The sequence below is a fragment of the Callionymus lyra genome, chromosome 19, assembly GCF_982586985.1.
Source record: "Callionymus lyra chromosome 19, fCalLyr1.hap1.1, whole genome shotgun sequence".
NCBI lineage: Eukaryota > Metazoa > Chordata > Actinopteri > Syngnathiformes > Callionymidae > Callionymus > Callionymus lyra.
Window position 1 is genome coordinate 6,491,315 of NC_141836.1, and position 23,738 is coordinate 6,515,052.

The 23,738-nt window shown below is 39.0% G+C and overlaps 3 protein-coding genes across 4 annotated transcripts; all 3 read right to left on the reverse strand.

Moving 5' to 3' along the window:
* Positions 1-122: 122 nt before the first annotated feature.
* Positions 123-3,395, reverse strand: mkrn4 (makorin, ring finger protein, 4). 2 transcript variants are annotated; one of them, XM_087781560.1, is made up of 8 exons: positions 3,317-3,395; positions 2,013-2,141; positions 1,739-1,950; positions 1,612-1,655; positions 956-1,188; positions 777-884; positions 552-651; positions 123-490 (listed from the first exon to the last, which is right to left on the reverse strand). In XM_087781560.1, exons 1-8 carry the CDS (start codon positions 3,346-3,348, stop codon positions 365-367), a joined length of 984 nt encoding a protein of 327 aa, XP_087637686.1. In that variant the 5' UTR covers positions 3,349-3,395; the 3' UTR covers positions 123-364. The 2 variants fall into 2 exon arrangements, with proteins under 2 accessions (XP_087637686.1, XP_087637685.1); XM_087781559.1 differs by having other exon boundaries at positions 1,612-1,661.
* Positions 3,396-3,487: 92 nt separating this feature from the next.
* On the reverse strand, positions 3,488-9,655 carry ppardb (peroxisome proliferator-activated receptor delta b). The gene is made up of 8 exons (XM_087782145.1): positions 9,299-9,655; positions 7,803-8,182; positions 7,592-7,743; positions 7,379-7,517; positions 6,387-6,589; positions 6,023-6,229; positions 5,017-5,260; positions 3,488-4,949 (listed from the first exon to the last, which is right to left on the reverse strand). Exons 2-8 carry the CDS (start codon positions 8,125-8,127, stop codon positions 4,702-4,704), a joined length of 1,518 nt encoding a protein of 505 aa, XP_087638271.1. The 5' UTR covers positions 8,128-8,182; positions 9,299-9,655; the 3' UTR covers positions 3,488-4,701.
* Positions 9,656-15,208: 5,553 nt separating this feature from the next.
* LOC148059178 (differentially expressed in FDCP 6 homolog) lies at positions 15,209-21,506 on the reverse strand. Its single transcript, XM_087782144.1, has 11 exons — positions 21,377-21,506; positions 19,455-19,595; positions 19,189-19,374; positions 18,730-18,957; positions 18,515-18,661; positions 17,325-17,433; positions 16,954-17,252; positions 16,726-16,892; positions 15,709-15,907; positions 15,556-15,646; positions 15,209-15,444 (listed from the first exon to the last, which is right to left on the reverse strand). Exons 1-11 carry the CDS (start codon positions 21,470-21,472, stop codon positions 15,248-15,250), a joined length of 1,860 nt encoding a protein of 619 aa, XP_087638270.1. The 5' UTR covers positions 21,473-21,506; the 3' UTR covers positions 15,209-15,247.
* Between the last annotated feature and the right edge of the window lie 2,232 nt (positions 21,507-23,738).

Here is a 23,738-nt window from a genome sequence, read left to right on the forward strand (position 1 = left end):
ATTTATTCTTCGACTGTCACGACTAGAACTGCGAAGTAGCGCCACCCAGTGGTGTGGAGTAGGACCGGATAGCGACTCAAAGACTTTTATGAAACGTTAAATTAAAATGACATTAGTCAGAATGACAGCATGTGAAGGATTTTTATTTTCTTTGATGAGTACAGTATGTTTTAAAAGGAATAAAAACCTCATTTTTTGTTCTGAAAAAAATCCTACACCATCAGGACAGATTTCTCCATAAACATGGACCCAAAATACATTTTTTTCTTTTTCGTGCCAGTTTAAAAAAAAATGATTAAAAATGTTCAAAATGGCAGATCACTAGGAGGTTGGAAGTCTAGGATCCGCCATGATCTGCCGCGCGTCAAATGTCGAAGTCGTCGGATTCAAAGACGTCCAGGTCGTCGTCGCCGCCGAATAGAGACATCATTACAAAATTGATCAGATCGAAGCCGTCGAAAAACTCTTCGTCCTCGTCGTCGGAAATGAACTGTTGAGGGAGACGCAGAGTCAGCGGTTTGGTCAGCTTCCCGTGTGATCGTGGAATATACCTGCAGCGTCCGGTGGTTCCCCCGCTTGTCATGTAGGTAAAGACAGTCCGTCTTGAACGGGCAGCATCCGTATCGTGAATAGTAGCAGCAGCTTTTTTTACTGGAAACACAACAGTGCAATAAACACAGTTAGCAAAAAAGGGAGTAGATAAAGATTAGGAGCCAAAAGAAAACAGTCAGATAGAACCACAGAAGGTCATCATTACCGGAGGGAAACAAACATACCTAAATTTCGCTTTAAAGCTGGTGATTAATCTTTCTTTAGCTGCTCCTTCGACCCAGTGCTTGTTTGGCACATAAAAGGGAGACCTGACCCGGCACTGAGGGCAAGTTCTACAAGAGCCACAGCAACAAAAGTCAAGTTAAATCAGGGCAGAAATAGACATTAAAAAAAGACTTCCTACTTGACAAGGTCCGAGCCGAGGTCTTTGGTTTTCCTCCAGGTCATTATACATTGAAGACAAAAGACGTGAGTGCAGTTGGGCAGGATTCCAAACATCTGGTGTCGCGGGTCCAACTTTTCATTAACTTTGTCCATGCAGACTCCACATGTCAGGTCTTGGCTCTGAGAGACTTCTGTGACGCTGTGTGTGCTAGATGCTGCTGCACCTTCCTCTGTGGACAAAGTCTTTGAATCCTGAAAGAAGACAATGATCTTTTACAAACAACGTCTATAAAATACAGCAGAAAGAGACAGCATGAAGACCATTTTAGTGGTGGTGGGTTATTAAATTCCATTTTACATTTATTTTTGGTGCCAGCAAGCAAAAATTGAATGAAATTACAGTATAAAATTAAGTCATACAGTCAATCCCTAAAACTTTTTCTTTTAAATATCCGACAAAAACATTTTTCCAAATATCTTTTACATCTACTTCAAGCTTGAGTGTGAATAAATACTTGAAAAAGGATAAAAGAGAAGTCAAACAAAAGTCGCATTTAGAGACCATTAATTAACAAAGATTAAAGAATAAAATTGTTAGCTGCTACATGATCTTTGCCCTCGTGAGGCCTACACCTAAACCAGGTCTTCTCAATAGAATACAAAAAATGTCCACACCCTTTCTGATTCCAGTAACGGACGTGAAGAGGCTGGAGCTGGAGCTGGAGCTGAAGCAAAGGAGCCCAGATTAGCTCAATTAGATGACGACTTATCGATGCCTTCATTATGCTTAAGAACCACTGACCAGCTTGTGATTGTTCCTGGGCAAGACTTCCTTGTACTCTGCTGTGATTCGTTTCTGCGTTGGACTGTGTGGCTGAAACTTGGCTCCCCCTCAAAACCTCGGCCAGCAGGACCATCTGTCCTGAAGGGGAGGCTGCAGATGACGAGACTGTTGGAGCCGAACTTCTCCCCGAACTAGCCGTCGCCCCTCGGGTCGTGATCACGTGGCGATACCTTCGAGGGAGATAGGAACTCGTTTTCCCTTTACACGTGTTCGAGGTCATGTAGAAACTCACCTGCATCTTTCCCCGAACCAGCAGCCACCTTTCTGAAAGTACCGACAGACCTGGGCGGACGAATAACTTTGCAATTCATGTCGATAAATACAGTTGACCCCAAATCTGCAGGAGCCGGTCACAAAATGCCTGGAAGACAAGCAGAGTGGTCTCAAAGACAATATAAGAGAATGCTGTTTAATTTCATTTTCGTTTGAGACGGTAGGCATTAAAAAACAATTGAGAAACATGTCAGAGTTCAGTTTAAAAAATGTTTTTAAATTGCAAACTTAAGTCTACCATGTTTCAAAGTAAATATTAAACTTTTATAATGGAACCAACTCCAATATTGTAATTTCTATTCACCATTTCAGACAAATCTTTAGATAGATAAAACCTTATTAATTCCCTCTGGAGGTCTCCGTCGGGAAATGTTTTTCCAGCACACAGCCGATAGATTGATAAAAAACTAGAACAGTTTCTATAAAGGAAAGTACTATATTACACAATCTAAGTCTAAAAATAAAGTACATAGATCAAAGAAAAAACAAGACAAAGGACACAAAGATTAACGTGGAATATCATATTTTCGCTCCACTCCTGCTCATATTAAATATTAGTTTTATAAAGTTTCTTTTCATACAACGAAAACGTGTGAGAAAAGTAAACAATTAAAAAACACGGAGCCACGTGACAATAATACATCTTTTTGTTGACATACAAGTCTAAATATACAAGAACGTGCATATAGAGTAAAATTTGCTTCCAAAGAGTTCCTTTGAAGCTTAACTCATTTTTTTTTAAAAGTCAAAACAAAGACACATTTGAAAGATACAATGTCTTGATGTCATCCACACGCGACAACTCAGAAACAGGAAATATTTTATTACGACGTTTGTCTTTGCGATAACATACACTCTCCATTTGTACTAAGATGATTTGGTTTAATTTAAGTTAAAAACATTAAAAAAATAGTCTTAATAGAGAGTAAACAAACCTGAAAAATCATAGTTTGACGTCACCAACACGCGACAGCCAAGACATGTTACGAACAAACGGCGGTCTATTGTCGCTGTAATGTGCTTTTAAAAGTTCCAGCACAAAGTCAGACATTGACGTGTCGCTTCCGTTTTAAAATTACTAAGAAACCGAAAGATAAGGGAAGTTTTCAGAGACACTGACGCACGTTAGAAACGAAAGTAAAAATATTTTCCTACTCGGATGTTCATGAACGACTCAGGTTTACCATAGAAAATGGGATCAAATTTGACCGAATGTGCCAAAATACAAACGCGTTAGAATACGGACGGTCCTTAGAGTCTCACCTACAAACAGGAACTTGCTCCGCGTCCATCATGTGTCCTCAGAGTTCTTCTCCTGCGACAACATCAACATCCTCTAAATACTGTCAGCCGCTTCCGGCGTCAATTAACGCGCGTCGTCACGTGACCAGACTTTCGCACATACAGATAAAGAAAAAAGAATCGGAGAGTGAGAACCATTTTGGTACAAGTTTGCATTTTGATACAAATACAGTCATTAAAGTTTACAGTAATAGAATCTGAAAGTCTGTAACATCCTCATCCTCGCCATGAAATGTTGGGTCACTGCAAAGCTTCAGTTTGAATAAGAGCAGGAACAAAACAAAACAAAAAAAAACCCAGATCGGTAAAAATGGCAGAAATCAACAATTACAGATCATTGAAGACATTTTCCGTGGTAAACATGAAATATGGCGAGTTTATAATACTTTTTTTTTTCTATTTCGATAACGACCTCTTTGAGTTCCGCTGGAGCTTATCTTCCATCAACCAAATACAAAAGATGGCACTCAATGGTGTGAATGAACTCGTGACAAAAAAAAGTTATAAATCTCCACACGACTCCAGGCAGGACCGAGTTCTCTGTTCACACGGACGATGCAGTCGATTAAAAGATAAACTGCCCTGATCATACAGTAATATAAACTAGATATTTCCTAAGCCAAGATGCTCATTTAAATTCAATTTTCTAAAAATACTAGAAATCATCTAGCATGTACTAAATTGTACATTTTTAAAAACTATTTTTTTTTAAAGTCGGGGAGACTCCTCTTCCTTAAGTCACATGATACTGAGCATATCTAACCATCAAAAGTAAGATTCGTCATCCACGGGGAAGAGCCAGGACTTATTATATCCTCAGTATTTTGGGAGAAGCAAAAAAAAGGGGTAAATGATTGGAAGACCTGTGACCCAACGAAGGGTGTGTGGAGTCATGTGACTGCAGAGAACCAGGAGATCTAAAAGTTCCTCATAAAGGTTCTCAGACTTCTGGAGTAACTCAATAGTGACCCGAGTCGGACGATTTAAAAACAAGCTTGTGTAAACCATGGATAATAATCTAAATTATTGCTGTCCGTGTGAACAAAGCCAAAAACTGTTTCCGTTCGTCCTGCGGAACAGAGTGTTCTCTTCACAGTCAAAGCGCAGTGGTGCTGAATGCTGATCTGAGGTCAGTTCTGAATAAACAAACACACTGGTAACACACCTCCGTGAGAAAGTGGCCGCAACACTCCGCATGATTGTCTCACTTGCACGTCTGGATCACCCACAGACTCACACACACGCACACGCGCGCACACACACACACACGCACACACACAAACCCGAGATAGGTGCTGTTGTGTTGCACAGAACTGGAATTGTCATCGTTAACATTTTGTAACAGTCTAGTACATGTCCTTGTAGATCTCCTGCAGGAGCGGGTGGAGCGACGTCTCCGATTCCGTCTTCTTGATCTTCTGGACGAGCTGAGCGTTCTCCGTCACCAGCTGGCGGAGGTCGGCCATCTTCTGCAGCAGCTTGGGGAAGAGGTAGACGGAGTCCGAGTGGTTGGCTTGGAGATGGAGGTCCAGGGCCTGAAGGATGTTGTCCTGACTCTGCTCCACCTGCTTCACATTCATCAACCCGGGACGATCTGGAGGGAGAGCAGCGACAGGTCAGCGGGTCGTCCAGCTGCGAGAGGACCTCTTATAACATCATACCTCCACACAAGATGATGGCGGCCACGAACAGGGCCAGGTCGCTGTCGTCCAGCTCCAGCGCGTTGAACTTGACGGCCAGCTCGAACTTGGGCTCCATGATCTCGCTGAAGGGCTTTCTTAAGCTGCGCAGGAACTCTCTGGTCACGAATCCTTTGCCGTTGGCCACCAGAAGACCGTCCTTGTTCATCAGCGACGGCAGCATGGCGAAGATGGCCTCGTGGACGCCGTACTTCAGCAAGGTCACCTACGGAAACGAGAGAAGACTGACCTCTGGATCTGACCTTGAGGGAAGGGTTGCGGTGATGTTTTTTAACCCTTGTGTTATCTCAGAGTCAAGGCGATACAAAGCAACATAAGGGATACCACAAACATTTGTTTTCAGGTCTTCAGGTCACCTTGACCCTGAGATAACACTTTTAAATGTTTTTTTTTTATATTAAATTTTTTATTAAATAATTTCATTACATAAATTGTGTATTTAAAAAAAGGTTGAGTTTGTATTTTATTTTTTTTAATTATTTAATTTTAGAGTTCATTTAAACTCCATATAAGTAAGTAATTTTTATTTATATAGCGCTTTTCCAGACCAGGGTCACAAAGCGCTTAAACAATCAAAACAATATTCAATAAAGTATATACTTTAAAGATCAAGATAAAACTGATAACACAACAGGAGTTCCAGAAAGGTTAACAAGATATTTTATATCGAATTTAAAAGGCTATAAATTAAAAAATATTGAATTTAGAAAATGTATTTTTTAATTTTTTTGTAAAAAAAACAATTCATTTTGAAAACTTTTTTATTTCTTATTATTATCTATTAATTATTAAATAAAACCAATTCAACCTTTCAGCAAAGATATGATTGAATTTAATTATTCAAAAAATAACTTAATTCTTTTAAAAAAACAAACACATTTTAATTAATTTCAACATTTGAAAAAGGGAAATTCAACCAGTAATGATATACTTTCGTAAAACGTCGTCATGCAGGGCAGCATCGTACCTGGTCGTTCAGGTAAAGGTCCACAAACCCTGGAATGCTCTTTGCAAACTCCGTGAGCTCTCGCACCGTCTCGACCGTCGTGCACTGGCAGCGGTAGAACACGTGGACCCCGATCTCTTTGGTGAGGGGCGCCCCGGGTACGAGCTGGCTCCAGACCAGACCGCTCTCCGCCTTCCACAGCGTGTCCACGTCGTAGATGACGAACGGCTGCACGTAGAAGATTCAATCGCTCCATCAACCGCCTTTTAATATCGATTATTCACAATAACACATCTTCATCAGGTGATCTTGAAGGACGTTCACATATGGACTCCTCATCCGAGACTAGATGTTTCCTGCCACGTTCAACGAGATAAAAACCTACCGAAGTGCTGTTGGTTTTGCCCGAGAGAATGCCGCGAGCTCTCCTCTTCGTCATGCTGACGTTCTTCAGGTACGCCGTGTTGACCTGTTTGGCCAAAGTCTTGAGGTCAGAACCTCCGGGTTTCCCTTGGGTCCGTTCCTCTGCCAGCAGTCCTGCCACCAGCTTCTTCCTCTCAGCCTCCGGCATCCGCCCGTATCGGATCGCTTGACCAACACAGAGATGGAGTGAATCAGGCAGAGGTTCTAAGTAACACAGTGTCTACAGTTTGCTCAGAAGAGCCAGGAAACCATAATTAGATTTGTCGGCGCCGATATGAGCATTTTTATCAAACGGCAAAAATATGCACCAATTTACTTTTTAATACAAAAAAATGATAAACTTTATGATATTATTCCTTTAAAATAAATCAACCATGACTGCGTGGATGAGGAAGAAACATGAAGTCTGTTAACTCACCGGTTGTCACATGTGAATGATGCATTCAATGACGTCAGGATTAATAATAATATAATAATAATAATGATGATTGCTGTGATGCGTTCAATGGCTTGATTAATAATATAAATTTGCTAGATTTATGAAGAAAATCATGCTGTTATTAAAGTGATAAGTGACGTTTACATGGTGGGTTTGATTAGTTCACGGTTGTCTGCACTTTCAACTTATCTTTATTATATTTAAAACTGAGTGTTTATCTATTTTTACTTTAAAGGTTGTTGTGTTTCTTATCCAACGTTGCACAATTTTACTGCCGTAGTTTATGTGATCAATAAAAAAAATGGACTTTAATTTGCTGGGAGAAACAAATGAAATAAAATGAGTGTCAGCCTGTTGAGACAAAAAAACATTACTACTCTTACTATAGATACTTCAGTGACTTCTTCCCATTTAACATCTAATTATTCGTTTTTTTAATAATAGTGAATGATCCGTTGGTTCTTCTAAACCCAGCAGTCTGTTAGCCAAACAACCCAAAACCCTGCTGCACTCACCATCGTGCGACATTCCCAGAGACAGGCACTTTTGGAAGCGACAATATTGGCACTTGTTGCGATTCTTCTTCTGGATCTTGCACGAGCGTTCGCAGCGGTCGTACTCCAGCTTCATGCGCACGGTGCGTCGGAAGAAGCCCTGGAGACACACGAGAAACAAAGTCACAAAACACTGCCACGGACGAGGGGGGGGGGGAAGCGGCGCCGCTTTACCTTGCAGCCCTCGCAGGCGTGGACGCCGTAGTGGAAACCCGAGGCGTTGTCTCCGCAGATCTTACACTCCACGCTGATCCCGGACCCGCTGTTCTCTTCCCGACCCAGACGGAGTTGCTCCGACAAGGAGGGGGATGATGTGTTGGACAAGTCTGAAGAAACCGCTACATTAATCCTATTCCTCTTTTTCTTTAAAAAGGTAAAAACTCACCTGTGTAGCTGGTGCTCGTACTGTCCTGACGACCTTTCCCGTTGTCCGGAACGCGGCCGTCCTGCTCCTTTCTCTTCTTTGGACCTCTGAGGATTCTCGAGGGGGGGGTCTCCTTCTCCTCTCCATCTTCGCTTTCTCTGGACTTCAGGTCCTGCAGGTCCGTCAGCTCCGACACGCTGGTGCCGCCGCCGCTGTCCGAGCCCTGCGACTCCACATCGCTGGGCGTCCACCGGACGTCGGCGGAGGTCAGAGGGGAACCGGGCTCGCAGCAGCCGTTCACTCCGCCGCCGCGCTGCTCCGAGGCAACCTGCTGAAGGCCTTCCATGGTTCCAGGCCCGAGTGAGCGCCTCACTGGCTGTCACGTGGTCTTCATGTCTCCGCTGTGTCAAAACATTACAACTTCAACACTGAGGATTCATTACAAGAGGGACATTATAGACTTATGGACGTGTAAGGATGTTTGTTCGGTGTGGTTTGGACAAAGAAAGGTGAGACCCGTTCGTGACCTTCATGTGGACATGCATTTATTTCAGTAAAAGACACGGATTTCACTGAAAACAATCGCAAAACTGAGTCGACACGCGGGTGAGAAGAAGGTGAGTTGATATTTTGGGTGAAATATATCTTTATATGCCAATATATTCACTGGTCCTTTAAGAAACATCTTAAGACATTTCTATTTGTTCAGGCTTTTCCTTGATTTTCTGGAACTCCTGTTGTGTTATCAGTTTTATCTTGATCTTTAAAATGTATACTTTATTGAATATTGTTTTGATTGTTTAAGCGCTTTGTGACCCTGGTCTGGAAAAGCGCTATACAAATAAAAATGACTTACTTACTATGCGACACTTTGCATCAATAGATCAAGATGTCAGGATCTAAATCAAAGCTCACTCGGTGACAGGTTCAAATAAAGCTCATAAAGGCAGAGATTTGAAGATCCTTTTGGTGGAAACTTCGCACCAGGCCCGAGCAACATGTCCCTGACTGCTGTTTTTGTCCCACTATTTATCTCAAGGTTACGTGTATTTGGTGCATGTGTACTGTGTACACACTGACCGGTGTCCACCGGCAGGAGGCGATGGGCTTCGTGGAACTGAGCCCCCGGGTGGATTAACCCTTCCGTGGAAGAACCTCAGAGCTGAACAACCTCGTTAAACTGTTTGTTTTCTTGTTAGAATGTGTAGAAACAACACTTCCATTGTGTTAGAATCCACACTAGCGATGATTTTCACGGTTTAACATGAACTAAAGTGTCTCCAGGTCGAGCTGTCACTCTGGTTCTGGGACACATTTCGATTTAAAAATCGTGGACCGAAAGCGAACCGAGCCAGAACTCTCGGGTAAACCAAACAACAACTTGGATTTTCCCACATAAACGCCTCGCACGAGCAGAGAAGTGTGGCTCGCTGGAGCTAGCTTAGCTAGTTAGCTACTAACCTTGAATGTTGACTGACCCACATTCCCGAGTCTACATGACGGACTGACAGACTTACCTCCTCGCAGATAAAACCCTGCTTCTTCTTCTTCTTCTTCTAGCTCGCTGGCCGCGACAGCCTGAGGTTGAACCGGAGACCAGAGTCTCGGACGCGGTCCTGCTCCAGGATCGATCCGTTTTTTTGGTACAAGTTGGTTTGAAGTCCACAGCAGGAGTTGGTGTTAGCAGGGGCTGCTAACGCTAAAGTTCCGGGTGGAGCCAGGAACCCGCGGGACGGACTCGCCTCAGGGAGCTGGTCGAGGACGAGCAGAGCAGTTGGAGAGTTTTGTCTTCGCTCGTATCTGAGTCAGATAAGCGCGTTTACTCTTAATCTACGTCTGACAACAACATCGCTGCTGGTAGCTTCGCATGGACCCCCCCCTGCCTACGACACGAGTCACGTGCCAGAACATAGCGCTCCCACAACAACAATAATACAAGCATTGAGTAACAATCATGAAACAATACCACAACTAAAATAATACAACAATGATTCCAAAACAACAATGATTCCACAACTACAATAATAAAACAAGCATTCAACAACAACAATCATTAAACAATGATCCCACAACTACAATAATACAACAATGATTGCGCAACTAAAATAATACAACAATGATTGCACAACTATAATACAACAAGGATTCAACAAAAACAATCATTAAACAATTATTGCACAACAACATTAATACAACAATGATTGGGCAACTATAATACAACAAGCATTCAACAACAACAATCATTAAATAATGATTCCACAACTACAAAAATAGAACAAGTATTCAAAAGCAACAATCATTAAACAATGATTCAACAACTACATTAATACAACAATGATTGCACAACAACAATGATTGCACAACTAAAATAATACAACAATAGTTTAACAACTTCAATAATACAACAATGATTGAACAACAACAATAATACAATAAACCAATGATTCCACAACAACAGCAATACAACAAGCATTCAACAACAATTATTAAACAATGATCCCACAACTACAATAATACAACAATGATTCCACAACTAAAATAATACAGCAATGATTGAACAACAACAAAAATACAACAATGATTGCACAACTACAATAATACAGCAATGATTCCACAACTAAAATAATACAGCAATGATTGAACAACTACAATAATACAACAATGATTCCACAACTAAAATAATACAGCAATGATTGAACAACTACAATAATACAACAATGATTCCACAACTACAATGATACAACAATGATTGAACTACTACAATAATACAACAATGATTCCACAACTAAAATAATACAGCAATGATTGAACAACAACAAAAATACAACAATGATTCCACAACTAAAATAATACAGCAATGATTGAACAACAACAAAAATACAACAATGATTCCACAACTACAATGATACAACAATGATTGTGCAACAATAATAATTGCGCAACTACAATAATACAACAATGATTGCACAACTAAAATAATACAACAATAGTTTAACAACTTCAATAATACAACAATGATTGCACAACAACAATAATACAATAAACCAATGATTCCACAACAACAGCAATACAACAAGCATTCAACAACAACAATTATTAAACAATGATCCCACAACTACAATAATACAACAATGATTCCACAACTAAAATAATACAGCAATGATTGAACAACAACAAAAATACAACAATGATTGCACAACTACAATAATACAACAATGATTCCACAACTAAAATAATACAGCAATGATTGAACAACTACAATAATACAACAATGATTCCACAACTAAAATAATACAGCAATGATTGAACAACTACAATAATACAACAATGATTCCACAACTACAATGATACAACAATGATTGAACAACTACAATAATACAACAATGATTCCACAACTAAAATAATACAGCAATGATTGAACAACAACAAAAATACAACAATGATTCCACAACTAAAATAATACAGCAATGATTGAACAACAACAAAAATACAACAATGATTCCACAACTACAATGATACAACAATGATTGTGCAACAATAATAATTGCGCAACTACAATAATACAACAATGATTGAACAACTACAATAATACAACAATGATTCCACAACTAAAATAATACAGCAATGATTGAACAACTACAATAATACAACAATGATTCCACAACTAAAATAATACAGCAATGATTGAACAACAACAAAAATACAACAATGATTCCACAACTACAATGATACAACAATGATTGTGCAACAACAATAATACAATAATAATTGCGCAACTACAATAATACAACAATGATTGAACAACTACAATAATACAACAATGATTCCACAACTAAAATAATACAGCAATGATTGAACAACTACAATAATACAACAATGATTGAACAACTACAATCACTAAACTGCAATTCCACAACAACAATACAACAATGATTCCACAACTACAATCGCTAAACTATAATTCCAAAACTACAATTATAAATCTATTATTCCACAACTACAATAATACATTAATGATTTCATGACAACAGTAAGACATTAATGATTCCACAACTACAATCGCTTAACTATAATTCCACAACAACAATAATAAATCTATGATTCAACAATGACAACAATTAAACTATCATTCCACAACTACGACAATGATTGCACAACTACAACTATTAAACTATGATTCCACAAAAACAATTATTCCACATCAACAATAATACAACAATGATTCCAGGAGTACCATCAATAAACTAGGCTTTCTAAAACAACAATAATACATCAATGATTCTACAACTACAGTTATTAAACAATGATTATATACAACAATAATACAACAATGATTCTACAACTACAGTTATTAAACAATGACTATAAACAACAATAATACAACAATGATTCTACAACTACAGTTATTAAACAATGACTATAAACAACAATAATACAACAATGATTCTACAACTACAGTTATTAAACAATGACTATAAACAACAATAATACAACAATGATTCTACAACTACAGTTATTAAATAATGATTATAAATAACAATAATACAACAATGATTCTACAGCTACGGTTATTAAACTATGATTATAAACAATAATACAACAATGATTCTACAAATACAGTTATTAAACAATGATTATAAACAACAATAATACAACAATGATTCTACAACTACAGTTATTAAACAATGACTATAAACAACAATAATACAACAATGATTCTACAACTACAGTTATTAAACAATGACTATAAACAACAATAATACAACAATGATTCTACAACTACAGTTATTAAACAATGACTATAAACAACAATAATACAACAATGATTCTACAACTACAGTTATTAAATAATGATTATAAATAACAATAATACAACAATGATTCTACAACTACAGTTATTAAACAATGATTATAAACAACAATAATACAACAATGATTCTACAACTACGGTTATTAAACTATGATTATAAACAATAATACAACAATGATTCTACAACTACAGTTATTAAACAATAATACAACAATGATTCTACAACTACAGTTATTAAACAATGATTATAAACAACAATAATACAACAATGATTCTACAACTACAGTTATTAAACAATGATTATAAACAACAATAATACAACAATGATTCTACAACTACGGTTATTAAACTATGATTGTAAACAATAATACAACAATGATTCTACAACTACAGTTATTAAACTATGATTATAAACAATAATACAACAATGATTCTACAACTACAGTTATTAAACAATGATTATAAACAACAATAATACAACAATGATTCTACAACTACGGTTATTAAACTATGATTGTAAACAATAATACAACAATGATTCTACAACTACAGTTATTAAACTATGATTATAAACAATAATACAACAATGATTCTACAACTACAGTTATTAAACTATGATTATAAACAATAATACAACAATGATTCTACAACTACGGTTATTAAACTATGATTGTAAACAATAATACAACAATGATTCTACAACTACAGTTATTAAACTATGATTGTAAACAATAATACAACAATGATTCTACAACTACAGTTATTAAACAATGATTATAAACAATAATACAACAATGATTCTACAACTACAGTTATTAAACTATGATTATAAACAATAATACAACAATGATTCTACAACTACGGTTATTAAACTATGATTGTAAACAATAATACAACAATGATTCTACAACTACAGTTATTAAACTATGATTGTAAACAATAATACAACAATGATTCTACAACTACAGTTATTAAACAATGATTATAAACAATAATACAACAATGATTCTACAACTACAGTTATTAAACTATGATTATAAACAATAATACAACAATGATTCTACAACTACGGTTATTAAACTATGATTGTAAACAATAATACAACAATGATTCTACAACTACAGTTATTAAACAATAATACAACAATGATTCTACAACTACAGTTATTAAACAATGATTATAAACAACAATAATACAACAATGATTCTACAACTACAGTTATTAAACAATGATTATAAACAACAATAATACAACAATGATTCTACAACTACAGTTATTAAACAATAATACAACAATGATTCTACAACTACAGTTATTAAACAATGATTATAAACAACAATAATACAACAATGATTCTACAACTACAGTTATTAAACAATGATTATAAACAACAATAATACAACAATGATTCTACAACTACGGTTATTAAACTATGATTGTAAACAATAATACAACAATGATTCTACAACTACAGTTATTAAACTATGATTATAAACAATAATACAACAATGATTCTACAACTACAGTTATTAAACAATGATTATAAACAACAATAATACAACAATGATTCTACAACTACGGTTATTAAACTATGATTGTAAACAATAATACAACAATGATTCTACAACTACAGTTATTAAACTATGATTGTAAACAATAATACAACAATGATTCTACAACTACAGTTATTAAACAATGATTATAAACAATAATACAACAATGATTCTACAACTACAGTTATTAAACTATGATTATAAACAATAATACAACAATGATTCTACAACTACGGTTATTAAACTATGATTGTAAACAATAATACAACAATGATTCTACAACTACAGTTATTAAACTATGATTGTAAACAATAATACAACAATGATTCTACAACTACAGTTATTAAACAATGATTATAAACAATAATACAACAATGTTTCTACAACTACAGTTATTAAACTATGATTATAAACAATAATACAACAATGATTCTACAACTACGGTTATTAAACTATGATTGTAAACAATAATACAACAATGATTCTACAACTACAGTTATTAAACTATGATTGTAAACAATAATACAACAATGATTCTACAACTACAGTTATTAAACAATGATTATAAACAATAATACAACAATGATTCTACAACTACAGTTATTAAACTATGATTATAAACAATAATACAACAATGATTCTACAACTACAGTTATTAAACAATAATACAACAATGATTCTACAACTACAGTTATTAAACAATGATTATAAACAACAATAATACAACAATGATTCAACAACTAGAATCACTAAACTATGATTCCACAACAACAATGACTCCACAACTACAATTGGTAAACTATGTTTCTAAGACGACAATAAACAACAATAATACAACAATACAACTACAATCATTAAACCATGATTCTACAACAACCACAATAATTGTGCAAGAAAATGTGTGTATATTGAACACTTCAGTCGAGGGTCAAGTCCTGCATCTCCGCTGTGAATCTCTTCCATGTTGTCCAGCCTCGACTGCTTCTGTCGTAATCCTTGAACATCTAGCAATAATCTTCCATTACATCGCACTCAAGTAAAGATGGAACACGTTAGATTCAAACACTTTTAATTACATCACGTTGGTAAATCACAGCATGGCATTATGGGATATCCATGTCCCCGTTGGCTGAATGAGAGAGTTGTTTCCCTAAACTTCGGTCCTCTTCTCTGGACTCAATGTTTTCTTTGCTCTCGTCGTCCGGGTCCTGGGAGCCGGACCTCTGTCTGAGACGCAGACCCGGGTCTCTCTGGGTCGGCATCTGGAACGCCTGGAAACCACTACCGGACGGACGTTTTTCTGGAACCAGAGACGAGCTTATGATCTCAGTCGCAAAGTTTGAGTCGAAAAATCCTCTCAGCTCATCAGAAATGAGAGAAAAGGTTTCACTCAAGGTCAGGCAGAACTCACCTCCGGGTCCAATGGGTCGCATCAGTCGGTTCATCTGGACGTTCCAGTGTCGGACGTTGGTGCTGGCCTGACGGAGCTTCCTCTGGGCCGTCTGCAGACAGAGTCACTCAGTCACAGAAGTCACGTCTCAAAGTGTGTCTTTGTGTCTCGTACCACCACGTCCTGGTCCACCTTGTGACGGTTGGCGCGGACCTCCTCCAGCTCCCTCTGGGCCTCCTCCAGAGACTGAGACTTGGCCTCCATTTCTTGCCTCAGCTCCTGCTTCTCCCGCTGGGTCTTGAGGATGTACTCCTCCTGCTCCTCCTGCAGGCCCATGAGCGCCTTCATCTTCTCCTCCTCCTCCGCCAGCAACCTGAGGAACACACGGACAACACCTCAGTGAGAGTCTTCAGGTCGTCTTTGAGGGATTCTTCAGAAAAGACAAGTCACTGACGAAGAGTTTTTGAGTTCAATATCTGGACAGACTGACCGAGGAAAATGTTGATGTTGTTGGTGACATTTAATGGAAGAATATCAGTTCCATCAGCATATTTAATGATTGAATTTACCATAATAATGGTCTAAATGTAGGATTTTTATATTCTAAAAATCAACATTTTATAAATTTAAAGGTTATTATTATTATTTTTTAAATGTTTGAATTGATACATTTCCAATATTTTCAGATTAAATAGTTTAAAATATTCATACAGTTTGATTTTCTGATTCCAATTATTAGAAAAAAAGTCGATTTTCTCATTTTAAAAGGCCTTTTAAAGTCAAAATTTCATTATACATTATGCTATTATACCAACAATTTTATATTGAAATTAAAAAGCCTAGTATTAAAATAAATATTGAAATTAGAAAATCTATTTTTTAATTATTGGAATTAGAATATTTAAAAAAAAGAGGAATAATTACACAATACTAAATTTTGAATTTTCTTTTGAAATTATTGGCATAAACTGAAGAGAATAATTGATTTGGAAAATATTCAATTTTTAAAACGAAATGATTAATAATAAATAAATAAAATACAATTATTTAAAAGAGAATTAAATGCAAACACAACTATATGAAATAAAAGGTTATAGCATTGTTCAATTGAACAATATTCTGATATACCGTAATATTGGTCCAAGACCTGATGTCCTGCATGACCTCCTGACCTTCTGCGGTGAGTCTTACCCTGCCTGAGCGTAGCGGAAGGCCTCCTCATCCAGCCGGGCCTTGATCTCCTGCTGCAGCGCCTCCTCCAAACGCTTCTGCATCTCCTCCAACTCACGGATCCTCGTCCTCTGCTTCTCCGCCTCCTCCTCCTTCAGGGCCATCTCCGCCTGCATGCTGACCCGGGCCTGGCACCGGGGAAGAAAAGTCACGAAGGCTCCAGACCCCCGATTCTTTTCGAAAACCCACCTCCTCGGCCTCGCGCAGCTGCACCTCCAGAGCTCGCTGGAGATGCTCGTGCTGCTCGCGCCTCCTCTGCTCGTCCTGCTGCAGCAGCGCCTGGGCCTGTTTCTGCGCCTCCTTCAGGAGCTCCAGCTCCGCCAGCTTGTGCTCGCGCTCCTCCTGCAGAGCCCTGAGCCTCAGCAGCTCCTCCTCCTTGACCTGCCTCCTCTTCTCGCGCTGCTCCCTCTGCTCCCGGCGCTTCAGCTTCAGGTCTTTGTGGAGGGAGGACTTCCCTTCCACGTGGAGTCTGATGGCGGTTTGGATGGCTGAGGAGAGGAACATGGAGGAGAATGAAAGGAAGACCATCGTGGGTTCTAATGTCCGCTGATGGTTCTGACCTGTCGTCCATTCTTGTCTCTGCTTGGTGTCCGAGGCGCTCATCTCATAAGTCTTGGACAAGGTCTTCAGACAGAACATGCATCTCTTCCCATCTCGGTCTGGAAGGACCTTCACGACACCGAAAATTAGTCCATTTTATTCATTAAAACATTTTGGATATATTTGAAAAGTGTGTATAAACTAATATAAATATTTATCACCATTCAAATGAAAAAAGTCACAGCTAAAGAAACATTAAAATCCCTTGAGATGACTGAGGACGAGAGGATACAATTATGTGTATAAAATAAAACGATTTTACATCTTATTTATAATTACCATTCAAATTTTCATGCAGTTTGGTAATTTTTGTGTTGAAATTAAACTTTGCAGCTAAAGAAACATAGAAGTCCTTTAAAATCCTAGCAATGACTGAGGGTGAGAGGATACAATAACGTGTATAAAATAAACTAATTTTATATCTTATCTACAATTAACATTCAAATATATCATTTTTGTGTTTAAATAAAACTTCCTGCCTAAAGAAGCAATGGAATCCTTGGAGATTCCGGTCACGACTGAGGACGAGAGGATACGATAATGTGTAGAAAATTTCTTTCTTTTATATATTATCTACAATTACTATTTAAATATTCACACAGTTTAATCATTTTTGTGTTGAAACTAAACTTCCCACCTAAAGAAACAACGGAATGCGACGAGATCCCGGTGATGACTGAGGACGAGAGGATGCGATAATGTGTATAAAATAAAACAGTTTTAGATCTTATCTACAATTAACATTCAAATATTCACGCATTGTGATCATTTTTCTGTTGCAATTAAACTTTCCGTCTAAAAAAAGCAATGGAATCCAACGAGATTCCCACATAAAACAATTTTATATCTTGATGACTGAGCACGAGAGGATACAGTCTGTTTTGAAACAGATATGAGAAGTAAGGACTTCTTCAAGAGCCATGTGTAAATTCTGCAGCAGTGCCAAGTTCTCGACAATACCACAAATAAATACTTGTTACTACAGTATCACGACGTGTCGTTGTCTCCAGCATGTGGTGAAAAGGGGGGATGGGGGAGCGACCTCGCTCTCAGGCGGGTGCTTGAGCAGGAAGTCGTGACAGTAAAAGGTTTCAAAGAGGAACTTCGTGTTTTTGTGCCACTTTCACCTCACTCAGCAGCCGGATCTCACCTCCACGCAACAGTTCTCGTCCAGATCGATGCTGCCCTGACAGTCGCGCCGGTCCTCGCTGGTGTAGTACGAGAAGATACTGGGCCTGAGCGTGAACCAGCGTTCTTTCCAGTTCCTCCTCAGCTGACCTTTCTTCCACATGTATCCCTGCAACACACACACATCACACTCGCGTCAAGGTCAAGACACGAGAACCGGATCCAGCCCGACTTCACCTCTTTCAGAACATCTCCCACGATCTCTCTGTAGACTTCCTCCACCGCCATGCTGACGACGCTCTTGTCCACGCCTCTCAAGGTCTTCCCAGAGTTCATCATGTCCAGGAACACCCAGACGGTGGTGCCGCTCTGCTGCGCCGAGTCCTGCGTCAGAAGGTCCTCCACCTCTGCGCAGTGGAACTCGATGCTCATGGCCGTGCAGATCTTCTTCAGCAGGTAGACCACCTAGTGGTGGGGGGGGGAGGTGGGTTTGGTTGGCTCATTTTAAAATCTCATAAGAGTCATGTGTCAGTAGAGGCTTCAGATAAAGATCTCACAAGCAGCGGTGGAGAAAACAGGAAACCCACACGAGCGCCTGCACCCTCTCAACTCTCGGAGTAGACAAACTTTGAGCTCACAAAAAGTGTGTGCAAATATTTGTCGAACATTTTGAGGGTAGATTCCCAAAAACCTTACCTCATCCGGGACCATGACCAGAGGGTACTTGTCCTCGGACAGAAAGTTGAATATGCACCAGAGCCGGAAGGAGTCCTTGTCCGGCAGGACGGTGCTGCTGCTTCTGTCCGGGTGGTAGTTCTTCTTCGCCGTCAGCGTCCAGCACAGCTCGTCCACGCTTTCCTTGTCGAAGGAACCGTCCACCACCTGCGGGGGACACCAGAGACTGAAGGGGGCCCCTGAACCTCAGGGAGATAAGGGAGGAGCAGGAGAAACCTTCATGTGACCTTGTCTAGAATGTATTTGTTGAGATACGGCATGTAGCCCTGGCTGGACACCGGACCGTCATCGTCGTCCCTGAAATGTTCCTCCAGGGCCACGGGGTCGTGGGGGATGTTCAGGACCGTGCACAGGTTGTGGGACAGCACCTGAGGGGACACCACACACACACAAATAGAATGTTTTTTAAAACTTTATTCGTCAAACATGCTCCCAGATGACGGTTCTGGACACATTGTTTCGACACGATCAATCCTGGACTCCATATGAAGAGTACTTTCTAAACGGACTACAAAGTCCCCGGGTATAGAAACCACTTTAAACATCTTTGATTTTACGCTTAACCAAACTTTACAAACACATCGTCCGAGGAAATAAGAGAAAACTTTCTCTAGCTTTGTTTGAAAACATAACAAATCTGAGTTATTTTACAGTTTTTTTGTGATTATTTATCTAATGTTTTTCACCATGTTGGGCCTCAGGTGGTCTGTTTCTTTAGGCGGAAAGTTTAATTTCAACACAAAAATGATCAAACTGCGTTAATATTTAAATAGTAATTGTAGATAAGATATAACATTGTTTTATTTTGTACACATTATTGTATCCTCTCGTTCTCAGTCATCGCCGGGATCTCGTCGGATTCCATTGCTTCTTTAGACTGGAAGTTATATTTAAGCACAAAAATGATACATTTGAATGTTAATTGTAGATAAGATATTAAATTGTTTTATTTTATACACATAATTGTATCCTCTCATCCTCAGTCATCACCGGGATCTCCATTGTTTCTTTAGACTGGAAGTTTAATTTCAACACAAAAAATGATCAAACTGAGTGACAACTTAACAAAGTTATTATACAGTTTTTTTTGTCATTATTTATCTAATGTTTTCACCATGTTGTCCCTCGTGGGCCCCTCAGGTGGTCTGTACCGACATCCTCATTATATTGCAGTTTTAATTTCAATTGTGTTCTTATTAACAGTTTTAACAGGACATCAACCCCATTTACCTTCTATAGCAGTGGTCCCGCACCCCCAGTCCGGGGACCGGTACCGGTCCCGTGATGCTTCTTATGACCGAATATTATTCGTATTCTATTGATTATTACTGCGTGAGATGTGTTTTTGACAAAGATGGTAGTTTCTCAGTAATAACACTAGCTGGTGACTCTTGTTTCAGTCAAGTTTACAAATAAAATAAACCTGTAAACTAGTGACAATGAGTGAAACACAAACTCTAAACTCTATATGATTTATTTTTAATGCTGGTTGACATTAAACCCCGTGTTAATAAATATGAAGTGTTTTAATATATATTACAACTTTTTTAATTGGATCCTGGAGGAACGCTTTCACGCTCCGGGGACCCCGAGGATGGTGGTCATAATGTAACGGCTGCTCGGGGCTCTACTGTGTTCGTCTTCTCTGCATGGGACCGGGAACCAGCACCTTCTACAAAACCTCGCCTCTGAGGATAATCCCGGTCATGCGGGGCAGTCTGGTACCACGGACGGGCTCCTGACCCGGTGACGTAACACACACACACACACACACACACACACAACTCTACACAGGCGCTTCATTGACACCAGCTACACGGTTGACACAATTTTCGTGACGAGGCAGTGTCAGCCGGAGACGCCGCGTCCATCTTCACAAGTTCATCAAACTCTCGCGCACGCGCGCGCGCACACAGCGACCCTATAAGGTGTTTCCTGTTTCCACGCCTTTGAGTTTAAAAGTGTGTGTGTGACGTAAACATGTATGAGGAGGAAAAGTGAGGAAGAAGTTGGTGAAAAAGAGATAAATAAAAAGTTACTAAACAACTAGTGAGAGCGGATTAAAAAGTGAAGGAAGTGAAGTTTGAACTAACGGCCACCACCATCATCCATCATCCATCCATCCATCCATCCATCCTTCTCCTCCCACCTTCAGCTGAGACTTGGACACCTTCCCGCTCTTCTCCAGGTCCAGGGCGGTGAATCCGTACCATATGGACTTGAGAAGCTCGGAACGCAGGTCCATGTTTGCACTTGCGTGCGCAGAGTTTCCTGCTCTGCGCAACTTCTTCCTCCTCTCTGCTGCTGACTCTGTCACTCACTCACTGACGTCAGCCGTCAGTGTGGCAGCGCCCTCTGTCGGACGGTCAAGTGAGTGTCCACAATATTATAAAAACTGCGATTTTTTTCTATGGATTGCATTAAATTCCTGACAAACGAAACTATAATAAAAGTCAAATCATTCCGCTTGACTGCCTCGTGATGCCGAAGCCTCCGTGCACATCACACATGTGTCCACTAGATGTCGCCAAAGTGTGGGCAGAAAGTTTTGACAAGAGGCGACATTTTATTTAGTGTTTGACACATGTTTGTAGACTCACCTGCTATACAAGGTAGTTTGTTTTCCTTATTGTTCGGTTATAAAGTAACTTCAATTAAAAGTTTTGGGGATTTAATAATTAAGACACAAATGTCCCACCGATTATTTTACCCAAACACGAAAAAGGTCAGTTAAGAGAAGAAAAAAAAACGTTTTCTTTTTGTAATATGGTATATATATATATACATATATATATATATATATATATTTTTTTAATTGAAGCAATTTGAGGGATTTTATCTATTTATTTTTTTTAACAAGCCACTCTTTTTTTTATCAGAAGAAATAGTTTTGGACTGTAGCAACTTTTTCTTTATTAATTATTTTTTGGATTTTATAATTTAGACACAAATTTCCGACTTATAACAATGGGGGCCAAACACAAAATGGATTAAGGAAACGGTTTAAATAAATAAAAAATAAAAAATTTAAATGTATTCTCAAATCGATTCATTTTTTTTAGAAGCAACTTTTTCTTTTACTAACTTTTATTAAAGCATTTTTTATTAAAAAAAATTTTTTTTTGCTAAAAGCAATTATTTTGGTTTATTAATCAAGGAGGAAACTACTTCATAACCTGCAGCGACTCGTTGAGGGAGCGTCCATCATTGTTTGCAGTCATCACATTAATTGGGGGGAGCAGGCGGTCTCTGGTCTTCATTTACGCTGCTCACGGTCAGCTTCACTGGGACCTTTTGAGGAATGAAACGGGTTCATGTGATCACTCCATGTCTTTTAATGTCAAGTCAAACACCGGCGACAGAAGATCAAATTCACTTGAATAATACTTTGTTAAAATACTTCTGAGGTAGCTCTAAGGTTGAACTTACATCCAATAATCCATAAATACTTTCATGTACAACACGTGACAAAAAAAATGAGGTAGAAGTGTTTCAGGCAGATCTGTGAGAGGAACCTTGTTGGACAAACCCAAGTCAGAGTTCTGGACCTGGATGTGGAAAGCTGGTGGGAGTTTGTTCGAGGTGGGGGGGGGGATTAACCAGCTGCAGCTGAGATGTCAGAGCGCCGAACATCAATCAAACAATGTAGGAGGAGGGGAGGGGTTGCCACATGGCCGGTGGTCCGGCCTGGTCTCAGGAGACGCACCAGGGAACCATAGAGACTGAGCAGCAGATGTTACATCACCCAGCTCCTCTGGAACAATAGTTAGAGACCAGATGCCCTGGGTTTGTTTTAGCTCCATCCAGTCACACCAACAACAACCGATCTGTCGCCAGTGCTGGATGTGGGTATGTTCCCACGCCAGAGTGGTAGCTTCTTCATCACCTCTCTAACCACCAAAGGTCTGTCCAATAATGCGCCTTCACAAGAGTCCACCGACATCACAGTAAAGCAAGAGAAACACGTCGACAAAAACATGTCCCAGAAGTACCCGAATTACATTCATGGACGAGTTTCAAGTTTTCCAGACAGAACAAAGTCTCATGGCGGAGACCAAAGTGTCACGTTTAAACATTTCCTGAGCGTTCAAGGACACACAGAGTAAGACAACTGGGACAGAAGGCCTCGAGTGAACTCTTATGGTAATGGTTGGGCTTCCTTTTTTGGGGGGTTTCGAGTCAGATACGATCCAGGTTTTATGCCCTAGTATGTGTCAAACTCATGGCAAAGTCATTTTCTGTTTCCCGCCGGTTGGTTGTCTCCAAATCTGTTACGCTCAGTGTCAAGATAAGATAAGGGACAGAATTACTTAATGTCAACAATAGTAAAACTGGAATCTGTTTGGAAAAAGAACAAACACAGAGATGAGATGAATCGAGCCTCAAAGTCAATATCAAAACCAGACTCCGAAGTCCAGTTAGGTACATAGACATTTTTTTTTGGCCTATGACTTGGACTACTTTATTTTGGCCCCTTGTGTGTTTGAGTTTGACACCCCTGCTTTTGGCTG

What these genes read in the sequence shown, in the direction of transcription:
- mkrn4 (XM_087781559.1), bottom strand. Translation starts at nt 3,348, where the DNA reads ATGATGGACGCGGAGCAAGTTCCTGTTTGTAG. An exon ending in CCAGGAACAATCACAAGCTG is followed by an intron (nt 1,662 to 1,738) that starts GTCAGTGGTTCT and finishes CCTTTGCTTCAG; the next exon opens with CTCCAGCTCCAGCTCCAGCC. An exon ending in AGCTTTAAAGCGAAATTTAG is followed by an intron (nt 652 to 776) that starts GTATGTTTGTTT and finishes TTGTGTTTCCAG; the next exon opens with TAAAAAAAGCTGCTGCTACT.
- ppardb (XM_087782145.1), bottom strand. Translation starts at nt 8,127, where the DNA reads ATGGAAGGCCTTCAGCAGGTTGCCTCGGAGCAGCGCGGCGGCGGAGTG. An exon ending in TACGAGCACCAGCTACACAG is followed by an intron (nt 7,744 to 7,802) that starts GTGAGTTTTTAC and finishes CGGTTTCTTCAG; the next exon opens with ACTTGTCCAACACATCATCC. An exon ending in TCTGGGAATGTCGCACGATG is followed by an intron (nt 6,590 to 7,378) that starts GTGAGTGCAGCA and finishes GTGTTGGTCAAG; the next exon opens with CGATCCGATACGGGCGGATG.
- LOC148059178 (XM_087782144.1), bottom strand. Translation starts at nt 21,472, where the DNA reads ATGGACCTGCGTTCCGAGCTTCTCAAGTCCATATGGTACGGATTCACC. An exon ending in ACAAATACATTCTAGACAAG is followed by an intron (nt 19,375 to 19,454) that starts GTCACATGAAGG and finishes TGTCCCCCGCAG; the next exon opens with GTGGTGGACGGTTCCTTCGA. An exon ending in AGCTGCGCGAGGCCGAGGAG is followed by an intron (nt 16,893 to 16,953) that starts GTGGGTTTTCGA and finishes CCCCGGTGCCAG; the next exon opens with GCCCGGGTCAGCATGCAGGC.